This window comes from Amphiprion ocellaris, chromosome 15, assembly GCF_022539595.1.
Source record: "Amphiprion ocellaris isolate individual 3 ecotype Okinawa chromosome 15, ASM2253959v1, whole genome shotgun sequence".
NCBI classification, from domain to species: Eukaryota; Metazoa; Chordata; class Actinopteri; family Pomacentridae; genus Amphiprion; species Amphiprion ocellaris.
This window is the reverse complement of record NC_072780.1, coordinates 31,910,211-31,923,883: the sequence shown is the minus strand read 5'-3', so window position 1 is coordinate 31,923,883 and position 13,673 is coordinate 31,910,211. Positions and strand designations below refer to the sequence as shown.

At 44.3% G+C, this 13,673-nt stretch overlaps 2 protein-coding genes across 2 annotated transcripts; both read right to left on the bottom strand.

Annotated features, from left to right (window-relative positions):
- Positions 1-1,097: 1,097 nt before the first annotated feature.
- ntaq1 (N-terminal glutamine amidase 1) lies at positions 1,098-4,431 on the bottom strand. Its single transcript, XM_023293387.3, has 6 exons — positions 4,333-4,431; positions 3,355-3,454; positions 3,123-3,173; positions 2,891-3,039; positions 2,143-2,267; positions 1,098-2,061 (listed from the first exon to the last, which is right to left on the bottom strand). Exons 1-6 carry the CDS (start codon positions 4,389-4,391, stop codon positions 1,901-1,903), a joined length of 645 nt encoding a protein of 214 aa, XP_023149155.1. The 5' UTR covers positions 4,392-4,431; the 3' UTR covers positions 1,098-1,900.
- A 1,069-nt stretch (positions 4,432-5,500) lies between these two features.
- Positions 5,501-11,937, bottom strand: bop1 (BOP1 ribosomal biogenesis factor). The gene is made up of 16 exons (XM_023293379.3): positions 11,800-11,937; positions 10,892-11,083; positions 10,723-10,809; positions 10,492-10,646; positions 10,297-10,414; positions 9,086-9,187; positions 8,543-8,755; positions 8,243-8,404; positions 8,076-8,156; positions 7,742-7,811; positions 7,492-7,624; positions 7,219-7,399; positions 6,849-7,140; positions 6,633-6,717; positions 6,281-6,388; positions 5,501-5,806 (listed from the first exon to the last, which is right to left on the bottom strand). The coding sequence occupies exons 1-16, from the start codon at positions 11,899-11,901 to the stop codon at positions 5,653-5,655; spliced, it is 2,235 nt and encodes a 744-aa protein (XP_023149147.1). The 5' UTR covers positions 11,902-11,937; the 3' UTR covers positions 5,501-5,652.
- Between the last annotated feature and the right edge of the window lie 1,736 nt (positions 11,938-13,673).

Sequence of the window (13,673 nt, the reverse complement as noted above, 5' to 3'; positions counted from 1 at the left end):
CACGCCTTATTTATCTATTTATTTAGATTAGTTACTAGACTGATGGGTTTAGTCATTAGTTATTTAGAAAGTGATTTGGTTATAAATAAAACATTAGGTTATAATTTGATTTAGTCATTAGTTGCACAAACAAGCTGATGCAGCTTTTATTTATGAGTAAACATCCTGTTTACTGCTGATCACATGAACTGATCCCTTTTATTTTATTACCTCAGAATCAAGTAAAAATGATTAATGTCCATATAAAAACCATGAATGAACCGATCAATCCAAAAAAAGACATAATTATCTGATACAAGTATTGGTGACAAGATTTTTTTTTATTATTTACTTATTAATATGTTTATTTATTACATTTTAAGTGATGATTCAACATCACAAACCTGAAACAGTGAAACGGCTGTTAGCAGCATCTCATGGTCCTCCCAGTCCAAACATACATGTGGAGGCCATGGACACGTGTGAACAACACATGCAGAATTTCAACAACAACGGCAGCACATCTGTCGTCCTCGCAGCAGCTGGAGCTTCTCTCAGCTGTTCTGTTGTTCCTTTATGTGGACTCAACCCCGAGTTACCCCACGACCCCCAACAGCCTATTACACCCCAACAACTGCACCTTAAACCCCCCTACAGCCCCTTCACACCCCAACAACTGCACCTTAAACCCCCCTACAGCCTGATACAGAGCACGACCCCCACACTCAGTGAAAGTGTCCATCTGCTGCTGTTTTTCTAAAGTCTTTGTGAACCAGAAGATGTTTTTGCTTGACTCCATCAGAACAATGAATCGTGTCTGTTGTTTTGCTGATGCAGCAGAAATGATCATATTTTACTTCAAACAGAAGAAAACCGTAACAGAAACACGGACTGAACCTTTTGTTAACGATCACTGAATACATTTAATGATTTCTCTGTATTTTAGTTCAGCAGGAAGCTCAGACCTGAAGCTCTGAGTTCAGGATGGAGCTGCTGGTGATGATTTCTGCTCTGTGAGCCACAATAAAGTTAACCTCCACAAAAATAAAAGACCAGAAGACACATGAATCACTTCAAAGTGACACAGAAACAAGAAAAACCACCACAGAAGAAGGAACTCAGCTGTTTGACTTCTGAAACTTTATTTTATTGTTGCTGCTGTTTGTCTTTCAATCAGAAGCTGAAACTGTAGATTGCAGCAATAAATTATCAGTTATTGATTATCCTGAGTTGCTTGTCAAACACTCTGGATCAATCGATCATCAGTTACTGATCGCAGATGTACAACAACAGAACTGTTCCAGAGGTGACTGACAGTGAAGTGAGGAGGTTCTAAGACACCATCAAAAATGAGTTGAACAGATAAACTTTATACAAATAGAGACAGAGGCAAAAAAAGTCTAACGCTCATTGATCACAGGGCAGATTGATAACTGATCGATCAATATTTTGATCAGATTGTCTCTCAGCAGGACGATCAACATCTTGTGTTTGTTATGAGCTCGATCTGCTGGCGTGCAGGGGCGGGGTTTAAAAAATACAGGTTGAAAGCACCAATCAGAGTCCAGCAGCATTTGACTTGTCAGTCAGAGAACTGAACACGTCGACAGCAACCAGCAGGAGGCGCCGACCTGCAGCTACAAACCTGCAGCCACAAACCTGCAACCACAAACTGCAGCCACAAACTGCAGCTACACACCTGCGGCTACAAACCTGCGGCTACAGACTGCAGCTACAAACTGCAGCTACAAACCTGCAGCCACAAACCTGCAACCACAAACTGCAGCCACAAACTGCAGCTACAGACTACAGCTACAAACGGCACCTACAAACCTGCAGCTACAAACTGCAGCTACAAACCTGCAGGCACAAATCTGCAGCTACAGACTGCAGCTACAAGCCTGCAGCTCCAAACCTGCGGCTACCGCGACGCTGCAGCTGATGATGCAGATGATGACGATGATGATGACGATGATGATGCGTTTCCTGTGTATCTGTGCAGGAACTGTTTCAGGCTGTACACGGTTCCCCAGCCGACAGCAGGATCCATGCTGATGAAGTCGTCCAGGTTCATGTGACTCTCTGAGGACGAAACGTGTCACAGCATTATGACATCATCAGTACAGGGTCTCATGGTTCCCGTCATCATACAGGTGGACTCACCTGCGGTGTGTATGGGGGGATACGGCGGCGGCGGCATCTTCCAGGTTCCATCAGGGTTCTTCATGTGAGAACGATCCGACGCAAAGTTCAGCAGGAAGATGTCAGCAGGAACCACGCGCAACTTCCTGTCAGAGACACACGTACACTGTGATGTCACTTCCTCTTGCACATGCTCACAATGGCTCAGATGAGTGCTGCCCCCCCCTCCCCCAAACAACAAATACAAACCAAACAACAAACACCTCAGCACAGATATGCTAATGCTAACGCTAAACCAGCAAACCCTGAACACAGGTGTGAGCTGTTACCTGCAGTTCTCAGGTGTGTTACCTGCGGTAATCAGGTGTGTTACCTGCGGTAATCAGGTGTGTTACCTGCGGTAACCAGGTGTGTTACCTGTGGTAATCAGGTGTGTTACCTGCGGTTCTCAGGTGTGTTACCTGTGGTAATCAGGTGTGTTACCTGTGGTTATCAGGTGTGTTACCTGCGGTAATCAGGTGTGTTACCTGTGGTTCTCAGGTGTGTTACCTGCGGTAATCAGGTGTGTTACCTGCGGTAATCAGGTGTGTTACCTGCGGTAACCAGGTGTGTTACCTGTGGTAATCAGGTGTGTTACCTGCGGTTCTCAGGTGTGTTACCTGTGGTAATCAGGTGTGTTACCTGTGGTTATCAGGTGTGTTACCTGTGGTAATCAGGTGTGTTACCTGTGGTTCTCAGGTGTGTTACCTGTGGTTATCAGGTGTGTTACCTGTGGTACTCGGGTCTGATGTGGCGGTCTGAGCGGAAGGCCTCGGCGCCGTAGAGCTTCAGGCTGCAGGGGAACGGCAGCTCAGTGTCCAGATCGTAGATCAGAGCGTCGGACTGAAGCTCCGCCTGCAGCAGAACCACGTGGTAATCCTGGAACAAAACGCCATCCTTAATGATGTCATGACTACATCATGACTGAAATCATTCAGGGAACATGCAGTGATGTCACCGACCCAGATCACTGGCTGGTCTCCACGTCCAGACTTCTGTTTCCACAAAGGAACCTGATAGAGAACCAACACAGTACATCGGCTTTGGAACCAGACAAGTGGTGAACACGTGAGAACGTTAAGGAACCTGACAGATGTTTTAGAGAATGTGACAGATGTTCTGTATCAGTTTTCAGAACCTGCAGGTTAACAGAAGTGTCTGTTTCAAAGCTGATGTTCTTCTGTGTGTTCTCACCATTCTGTTGTCATTAGAGATGAAAACAACGAACAGCTGTTCTAGCGGTGCGGTTCTCTTGGTTCTGACAAAGTCACAGAGCTTCCAAACATTTTCTTCACTGCAGAGCGAGAACAAACAACAGAACCATCAGAACATTTGGACTGCAGCAGAACCAACTGTGCAGAACGTAGAATGTGCTGTATGACACTAGATAAGAGATAGACTACGGTTCTGAGAACCGAACATTACACAGAGCAGCAATAGAAGAAGGTTAACATCCATTTTGTGGACATTTTTCCACTCTTTTCCTCCAGCTGTTGCTGCTCTCTGTCCCTCCAACACCTCTTGAATGACCCACTCATGCATCTAAAGGTTAACAATTACAGACATGGAAAATACAGCAGGTTCTCCTGGGAGCAGAACGTTATTGGTGTTTCTGTTTTAACAGCCAGAACCTCAGAGTCTCATTAATGATCCTCAGCAGAACCTTCAGGTCACAGTCTGAATATAATACACAAATAATACATATAATTTATATTATACAATAGAACCAGTCAGAATGTAAAGAACCAGTTCAACTGAAATCCTTCTGAATGTTTCATTCACGTGATTAGACTTATCGATCCGTTGGTATCGATCAGCTGATCAGCCAACATGTTCCTGCAGCCGTTTGTGGTGAGGCTGCTTCTGCCCCGTGAGTTACTGCAGTATTACTGTATGTTACTGTAGTAGTACATGGCAGTACTACTGTATGTTACTGCAGTACTACTGTACGTTACTGTAGCATAATATGGCAGTACTACTGTACGTTACTGTAGCATAATATGGCAGTACTACTGTATGTTACTGTAGCATAATATGGCAGTACTACTGTATGTTACTGTAGTATTATATGGCAGTACTACTGTACGTTACTGTAGTATTATATGGCAGTACTACTGTATGTTACTGTAGTATTATATGGCAGTACTACGCAATACCGTGTGCAATATTTACCAGTAGCAGCTCGTGTACTCGCAGTCTTCGCGGCTCGGTGTGAGGTTTTCTGTCTTCATCACGTTTCAACGTCAACGATCAGCCGGAAGCACACTCACGACGTCACATCCAGCAATGGCAAGGGACTTTCAAATTAAAAGCCTCAGAATAGTTCATAGTCAATTCAACTACTGCAGCATGAGGAGAAGGAATTTATAGATTCATTCTGTGAAATCTGAGTAAAACCTGTTTTGAAAGAATCTGTTTTTCCATCAAACAGCAGCTTTAAAACACAATACACGCTGTATAATGACAATTAAACAGATTCTGAGAACGACAATACAGGTGAGTTCATTTGTATATATTAAAAAAAAAGTGAAAAAGTTCCTCCAAATCTCACCAGAGCCACATGGTTCTTAACCTACAGTAACTTTATTTGTTTTACCTTCATACTATGAACATATTCAGAGTTTCAGACCCTTGAATTGTTAAAATACGCTTTTATTAGAAAATATTTCTCCACAGAATTAATCATGTCTTTTAGATGATCCTGGGATCTTCTGTTGGTAAAAATTATCTTCATTGTCCATAATAGTTCTGACCAACCACACATGTTGATGTGAGTCTTGAAAGTTCACCCAAAATGCACTTTTGAAAGTTTTCTGTGGTGAATTATCAGAAAACAGACACGCATCCAGGGAACCAATGATTGTTTCTATGACTCCATCTCAATAAACTGCTGCAGGTTTACTGTTCACACTATGATACATCCCATAATACTGAAGCTCACAGTTGGTTATAGAGAAAACGAACAGATCTAGTGTTTAGACTATGACACCTGGATGGATGTAAAACTGATCTGGTTTCAGTTTTTGTGTCTGTCTGCTGGACTGATGAAATTCTGAGGCTCAGAAATTATGGAAAAAGTCCATTTAAAAAGTGACAAATCTGAATCTAAATTCCTGATTTTAGATCCTGAAGTCGACACCTTCAGTCCAGCAGACTCAGCTCTAACAAACTGATTATTTACTATCAGACATCACTAATAAACTGATTGATTATATGAATATATCAGAGATGCCGCAGGTTTCATGTGATCTTATTCCTGACACAACCAGCAGGAGGCACTGTGGCGACACTAATCACCATGGCAGCAACAAACTGTACATAACACAACACAAACAAAGAGTCGGAAAGCTTCAGTTTAATAAAAACAAACTACATAAAGTCACGTCTTCCAGCCTGTGGTATCCTAGCAACCAGTCTGCAGTGGTTGCTAGGATACCACAGGTGGGCTGATACAGGTGGTCCACCGGCAGGGTTTGGTTGCCAGGCAGGTTGCTAGGTGAAGAGGCGAATGGTGGCGTCTGCTCCGGAGGAGAAGATCCAAGGCTGAGTGGGGTGAAAGGTCACGTCCAGAACGCCAAGGTCATGAGTGATCACATGACCTCTGAGCACCTTCACCGGGACGATCAGCGGGTTCTGCAGCAGGTCGCTGGAGGAGGGGGAGGGAGGGGTTAGCGTGTTCACATGGGACATCAACTGATCAATAAACCACAGGGTTTCCTCTACAATCATTAGAGTTAAGTTAAACAGACATTCACTAAATATTGATGTCCAGCTAATGTTACGTAGCATATCGGTAGCTTCAGTTAATTGGGTCCGGTGCCAACTCAGTGCCACTAACGTGAGTAAATTATTGATAGCATTAAGCTAATATCTACACACCATGATATAACTGCTGACTGCATTTTCAAATGAGCTTGTTCAACTTTTTTTTTAAATTTTAACATTCAGTCTTTAAAAAGCAATTTTCAACTGGCTATTCAATAAATAGATTGTACAAGTAAAATCTGCAGTCATATGTCATTTGTTTACGTTGCCACGGCTCCCGGGGAGCCTGCAGCCACTGCTGAAAAAAATCCTAGAGGAAACACTGAACCGTATTGGGTGTTTTAGTGAGTCTTACTTGTAAACGGTTCCGTGACAGACGATCACTGATCCGTCATCAGATGCCGAGGCGAAGAGCGGGTACGATCTGTGATAGGCCACGCCCCTCACCGCCTTCTTATGGTGTCTGCAGAGATCAATACAATTATAGTCAGTACATCAATCTATACCATTAAGAGGCATCAGTACTACAGCATTGAACAATCAATAAAAGATCAATAATCTACCAAATCTGTGCACTAGATATCAGGGTGACTGAGTGGTGTGAGAGTGGTTGACAGGTGATTGACAGGTGTGAGAGTGATTGACAGGTTATTGACATGTGACTGACAGGTGTGAAAGTGATTGACAGGTGACTGACAGGTACATACCGCAGCATCTTGTAGGGTTTGGTTGAGAGGTCGAGGTCAAACCAGCTCAGCCTGCAGTCGTAACTCCCACAGATCACATGATCACCTGCAGACAGACGGACAGATGAGACACAGGCTCCGCCCCCCAGCAGTGATGTCATGATTATAATATGAGGTGTCGTTAAAACTTTGGTTGTAGCTGATCAGGTATTTTGGTAGATCAGGTGAAGTCTTTACCTCCAGGATGGACAGCCATGCTGGAGATCCATTTGGAGTTGGCTTGTAGTTTTTTGGTCATTTCCTGTTTGACCAAGTTGTAGATCCGGACAGAGCGCTGCGTCGCTACGAAGAAGTAGGGCCTGACGGGGTGGAAGGATACGCACTGAACCAGACCCTTGTTCTTCCTAAAGGGGTTCTGGCTCCGCCTCCGGCTCAGCTGGTGGATGAACACCTGCAGGTGGCTGGAGTGGTCCGGCATCACCGACGCCAGGTAGTCTCCCTTAGCGTGCCACGCCACCTGGTGGACGGCCTGAGGAGAGCAACACTGATAAGTTAGTTCAGTCCAGGTGTGGATCAGAATCCTGGCATCAAACAATCAGGTTCTCACTTTGGGATGTTGTATTTTGAGGCGGATGCCCTGGTTTAGCTCCTCCCCCTCAGCCTCGGACCAGACAGGACCCGCCCCCTCTGATGGCTCCTCCTCCTGCTGACCAGCAAGGAGTCGCTCTGACGCCGAGACGACCTGTTTGTCTGCCAGAGACGGAGACAGGATCAGAACCACCGTGTCCCTGGAACCAAACAGACGGGATGATGTCAGAGACAGGCACGGTGATGTCACAGACAGACAGGTGAACAGAGAGACAGACAGGTTGGTCCTTACAGGGCGACAGCTATTAGACAGACAGATGGGTTTGGGTTCCAGGCGATGCTCTTCACAGCTCCGCCCACCTGGACTGTTTTCATACAACGAGACGAACAAACTTCCCAGAACCTGACGGATCCATCATCACTTCCTGTAAACACAAAGCCCTGCCTTCAATACCTGAACTCTCGTTAGCTCGACTCTCGTTAGCTCGCTGGCTGAGCAGCTCTGATGGATTATAACAGGACAGGTGAGTGAATGAAGTTACCTGAAGCGAGCCATTGTCCTGACGGAGACACACTGATGGAACGAACCAGACTGCTGTGACCTCGATACACCTGAACACACAGGTAAACATAGGTAGATGATGTCAGTGACAACTCACCTCATTGCTGTGTGTGTAGCCAGGTGTGTGTAGCCAGGTGTGCGTAGCCAGGTGTGTGTAGCCAGGTGTGTGTAACCAGATGTGTGTAAATAGGTGTGTGTAGCCAGGTGTGTGTAGCCAGGTGTGCGTAGCCAGGTGTGCGTAGATAGGTGTGTGTAGCCAGGTGTGTGTAGCCAGGTGTGCGTAGATAGGTGTGTGTAGCCAGGTGTGTGTTTACCAGAGACTGTGTTGTTGGAAACGGCTGCAGGTCTTTTGGTTTGGGCAGTTTGGGAATCAGATCCTCGGGGTTGACGTTCACCTGTGGACAGACAGACAGGTAATGTAGCTTCCTGCTAACAGCGCAGCTCCCCCTGCTGGTTAGACTGATGTAACTGTAGCTGTTACCCTCATCTTCCTCTGCCGTGGACACAGGTAAAGGTCGAGGCAGCGCTCAAACCGCTCATGGATGAAACGAGGAAACGCTGGAACCTGGCGGAGACTTGAGAATTTTTTTGGAACAAACGGAAGCTTTCTGTCTGATGGATCCTGCTGCTCCCACAGAGTTCGCTACAGAGACAGGTAAACAGACAGGTAAGGAGACTGGTGGACAGGTGTAAAGATAGTTTGTTTAGGTTCAGACTTTGATCTATTCTGCAGAATGCTCCATTCACTCAGGTGAGGTGACCATGTGACCAGGTAACGTACCTCCTCGTCAGTGAACAGGTACTCAGGTGGGGGGTTGTAGGACTCCTGGTGACCAGGTAGAGGGATTTTGGGAGCAGGCAGGTGCATCTTGTGTTGAGCCAGAATAGAAGAGTCCTCAGTGGCCCACAGGTCATAGTAGCGCCCCCTGCTGTCGTCCTCCACCCGCCGAGGTTTGATCCAACCCATCTTTATAGCATGAACCAGCTTAGACACCTGCACACAGGTAGGACAGACAGGTGAGACACACAGGTGGAGCCCAGATAGGTGAGACAAACAGGTGGAGCCAAGACAGGCGAATGTCAGAAAGTTGAAGGTCAGATAGGTGGAGGTCAGACAGGTAGAAGTCAGAAAGGTGAGGTCTGACAGGTAGAGATTAGACAGGTAAGACAGACACATGGAGGTCAGACAGATGAAACAGACAGGTGAGACGACAGTTGGATCTCAGCAAGGTGAGACAGACAGGTGGAGGTCAGACACCTGAATTCAGATAGGTGAGGTGAGACAGACAGGTGGAGGTCAGACAGGTGAAGTTCAGACAGGTACCTTCTCCTTCTCGGTCAGTGAAGGGATGAAGCTGCGTTTGTCTGCAGGTCTGTTGGTGACTGGGTGAAGCATCACTTCGTTAGAGAAGAACTCCACCGACGGCTGAGCAGAGACACATGAGCAACAGGTGATTTTCAGGTGATTCAGGTGAACAGAAGGTGGACCTACATACCCTCCCCCACAGCTCCACCTGACCGCTTACATATCAGATGGATGACAGCTTTGGATAAATCAGCTTCAGTCAACTTGTTGACATTTTACAGCGGAAAGTTTTTAACAGATGAGACTATCTCCAATCTCGCTATACAGTGTATAATGACAATAAAACATATTCTATTCTATTCTATTTAAATAAACCAGAAAATACTGTCAAACAAGGGAAAAAATCTTCATGTTATTGGGAATAAACTGTTAAATAAAAAAATTAGTCATTTATACACAAACTTCTCTGTAAAAACCTTTAGGAAGGAATAAAACAGTCTGGTGAGACTTCTGGACATTATGGTAGAAAGAAAATACCCAAAAATGCAAGAAAAAATATAAAATGTCCTGAAATCTTCAATCAAACATGAATAAAAAACAGAAAAAAATCCTTAAAATAATCAAAATGTCTAAAAGAATGTCTGAGACTTAGAAATAGATTTATCTTAAAATAACAAAATGCAAAAAAAAAAAAAAACCCAGAATAAGAAAAAGCAAACTCAACGTTACTACAAGAAACAACAACAACAACTTGCGACTAAACACAAAGTTTTTCTGAGGACATGGATCATTTAATAAAGCGGCTCTACTGGTTCTGTCCAGTGAATTAATCATTTTAAGGACAGTTCTTGTGTCACTGCTGCAAATGTTTCAACAAAGTAACTCAGGGACATCCTTACTGCATCCTGGGCTTAGCTCCACCCACAATCACTCCGATTGGTTTAAAAAAAAAAACACACAAACAAGTCAGAGTTTTTGTCCCTGCAGCAGAACATTAACAGGTGACAGATGCCATCTTCACTCTACTGATTTACCAACATCCAGATCAACACCCAGCAACATGGACAGGTAATGAGGTGTGTTCAGGTGCTTACAGGTGTGTTCAGGTGTTCACAGGTGTGTCTGGGTGTGTTCAGAGGTGTCAGTGTCCTCTGCAGCAGACACAGCTGAATAACAGTTCACCTGCGAACATCAGGAGCTCCCTGAGTGGGCGGAGCCTCTGAGCGTACCTGGTACTCGTTGAAGTTGACGTCTCCAAACTGTCCTCTCTGCAGACGCTTCACCAGCTCCACCTGCTCGTCCGACAGCACGATGTCACTCTCTGTCTGCTTGTCGTGGACCGTTCTCCTGCAGAGACACAGTTAGCATTGTTAGCATCTCCCATTTAAACCTATGGAGGAGTTAGCGTCATGCTAGTGGCTCACCAGTAGTCCGGGTTCTCCATTTTGTCAAGGAAGTCGTCCAGCTCATCCTTGTTCCTGATCGGCTTGTAGATCTTCTTCCCGTCCAGGTCGTAGCCAATGTGAGGGAAGTCTTTGTACCACTCCATGGGGATGTTCCCCACCGTGTTCCTGATGTCCTGCAGAACGTCGGAGAACATTAGAAACCAGACAGAACAAGTAGAGAGACGATCGAGGGAGTTAAATTCCTCTGACCTCCTCGTCTGAAGAGTCGTGTTCGTACTCATCTGCTTTCTTCTCTTCTTCACCTTCACTTCCCTTCTTCTTCTCCTCCGTCTGCAGCTGGAACAGAACACAGGTGATGTTCTTCAGGAGAACCTGACAAGACTTTCTACACAACAAACCAATCACACCTGAACTCTACCTGTTGACTCTGTTCCCCTTCAGCATCATCTTCATCATCATCATCTTCACCATCATCACCATGTGATTCCTCCTCCTCCTCCTCCCCCTCCTCGGAGTCGCTCCCAGAATCCTCCAGACCTGAATAAACGCTGTCCTCACTGTCGGACAGATCATCATCGCCTTCATCTGCAGGTTTGTTAAAGTTGAACACCTGAAGAAGACACAGATTTAAGGACCTGACACTGCACCAGGCTTCATTCAAAAACCAGAGTATTTTAGCTTTTCTGAAGAAACATTTCAACAAAATTAGCAATAAATATTGTATTTAAATCTTCACTCATTAAATTATCTTAAGTTTATTTTATTTTCACACCGAATATCAACAAATAAGATGTACATTCAATAAAGCTTGGTGAGTTTTCTAAGACAAGTGAAATATAAAACGGTCAGATTGTGAATGGAGTTTGGTGTGTTTGTTGTTGGCAGCATCGCTAGCTCTGCTCAGACCTTCAGTAAACACCAAAGCGAGCATGCTAACAGCTGCAGGTTGTTTACAGTGTCGGTACCGGATCAGCTGCTGTGTTCAGGTAATAAAACTGTTTCTTAGGGCACCGAGCCCACAGAGACTCCTGTCTCCATTCAGAATTCCATTCACAATCTGACCGTTTTAAACAGCGCTGGTTCTGTGCAGCTCCGTCCGAGCTCCTGCGGTGATTGACCGACTCGGTTGGGTCTCCTGCCCGGTTCGGCTCCACTCTGTTAACACTGACACCGACACGTCAGGATGTCTCCTTGTTTTTCTCCTCAGCAATCTGTTGTGCTTTTCCCGGTTAGCATGCTAACAGCTAGCTGCAGCTCCGTACCAGTCCTCCCAGTGCTCCCAGTGCTCCCAGTCCTCCCTTTCCCGTCCACCTGTGTGTGTCTCACCTGCTCCTCTTGCTCCTCTTCTTTTCCTTTGCTCCGCTTCTTCGTCCTCTTCATCTTTCCAGGCTTCTCGGAGCTCAACACGTTGCTGCTGCTTTCCTCCATTAGACCATGTGGAAAGCTGCCGGGTCAGAGGTCACGTGACACACACGGAGGGCTGAGTTTACTGATGACGCCACCTAATGGACAAACGTCATGACTACACGTGACAGTCCGACCCAGACCTGTGTTGGCTGCATAGGTTCATCTTTTGAGGACCTTCAGAACCTTCATACATCAGAAATCAGTAGCTGAAGGAGATAAGATAAGATAAAGTTCTTTATTTCTCCCCACTCCAGGGGAAATTTACATTGTTACAGCAGCTTTATTTACAATATATACAAGGGTGGCAAAATTTTTTAACAGAAAAAATAAAAATAAAGTTTAAAGATAATAATAATAATAATAATAATAATAATAATAATAATAATAATAATAATAATAATAATAATAATAATAATAATAATAATAATAATAATAATAATAATAATAATAGGGCTGCACAGTGGTGTAGTGGTTAGCACTTTCGCCTTGCAGCGAGAAGATCCCTGGTTCGCGTCCCGGCTTTCCCGGGATCTTTCTGCATGGAGTTTGCATGTTCTCCCTGTGCATGCGTGGGTTTTCTCTGGGTACTCCGGCTTCTTCCCACAGTCCAAAAATATGCTGAGGTTAATTGATGATTCTAAATTGTCCGTAGGTGTGAATGTGAGAGTGATTGTTTGTCTCTGTATGTAGCCCTGTGACAGACTGGCGACCTGTCTAGGGTGTCCCCTGCCTTCACCTGAGTCAGCTGGGATAGACTCCAGCTCCCCCGCGACCCTAGTGAGGATTAAGAGGTGTATAGATAATGGATGGATGGATGGATAATAATAATAATAATAATAATAATAATAATAATAATAATAATAATAATAATAATAATAATAATAATAATAATAATAATAACAACAACAACAACAACAACAACAACAATAATAATAATAATAATAGCAACTTTATTGATAGAAAATCTTTAACAAGAAAATAGATAGATAGATAGATAGATAGATAGATAGATAGATAGATAGATAGATAGATAGATAGATAGATAGATAGATAGATAGATAGATAGATAGATAGATAGATAGATAGATAGATAGATAGATAGATAGATAGATAGATAGATAGATAGATAGATTGATTGATTGATTGATTGATTGATTTAGGGGAAATTTTCAGTGTTTCAGCAGCAGATAGAAAAAAAGACAAGAGCAGCACACAATACACATAGTGCACAGATAGAAATACTCACATTCTCCTTAGAGAAGTAATATAAATATTTGTAGGAAAAAAGCAAAAGATAAAAAATTCTGTGAGATTGCACATTTTATGACTGTGGTAGCGTCTGCTATCTTCTATGCAGTGGTCTGCTGGGGAGCAGGGAGCACTGAAAGGGACAGAAAGAGACTAAACAGAAGGTCGTCAGGAGGTTCTGTCCTGGACTGTTCCCTGGACTCCATAGAGGAGGTGGGTGAGAGGAGGATGTTGGCAAAGCTCACATCCATCATGGACAATCCCTCTCACCCACTGCATGACACTGTGGGGTCTTTAAGCAGCTCCTTCAGCAGCAGACTGAGACATCCACCCTGCAAGAAGGAACGCTATCGCAGGTCCTTCATCCCATCTGCTGTAAGACTGAACAACATCAGCATCACTGGCTGATGTTAACATAAACTGGACTATATCATTACCACCCCAAACCATAAAATTTGCACAGACATTATTGCACTGCTACATCTTTGCACTTTTAAACTTTATTGTTTTTAAGCCACTTTATATTGCATTGTCTTACAGTGTGT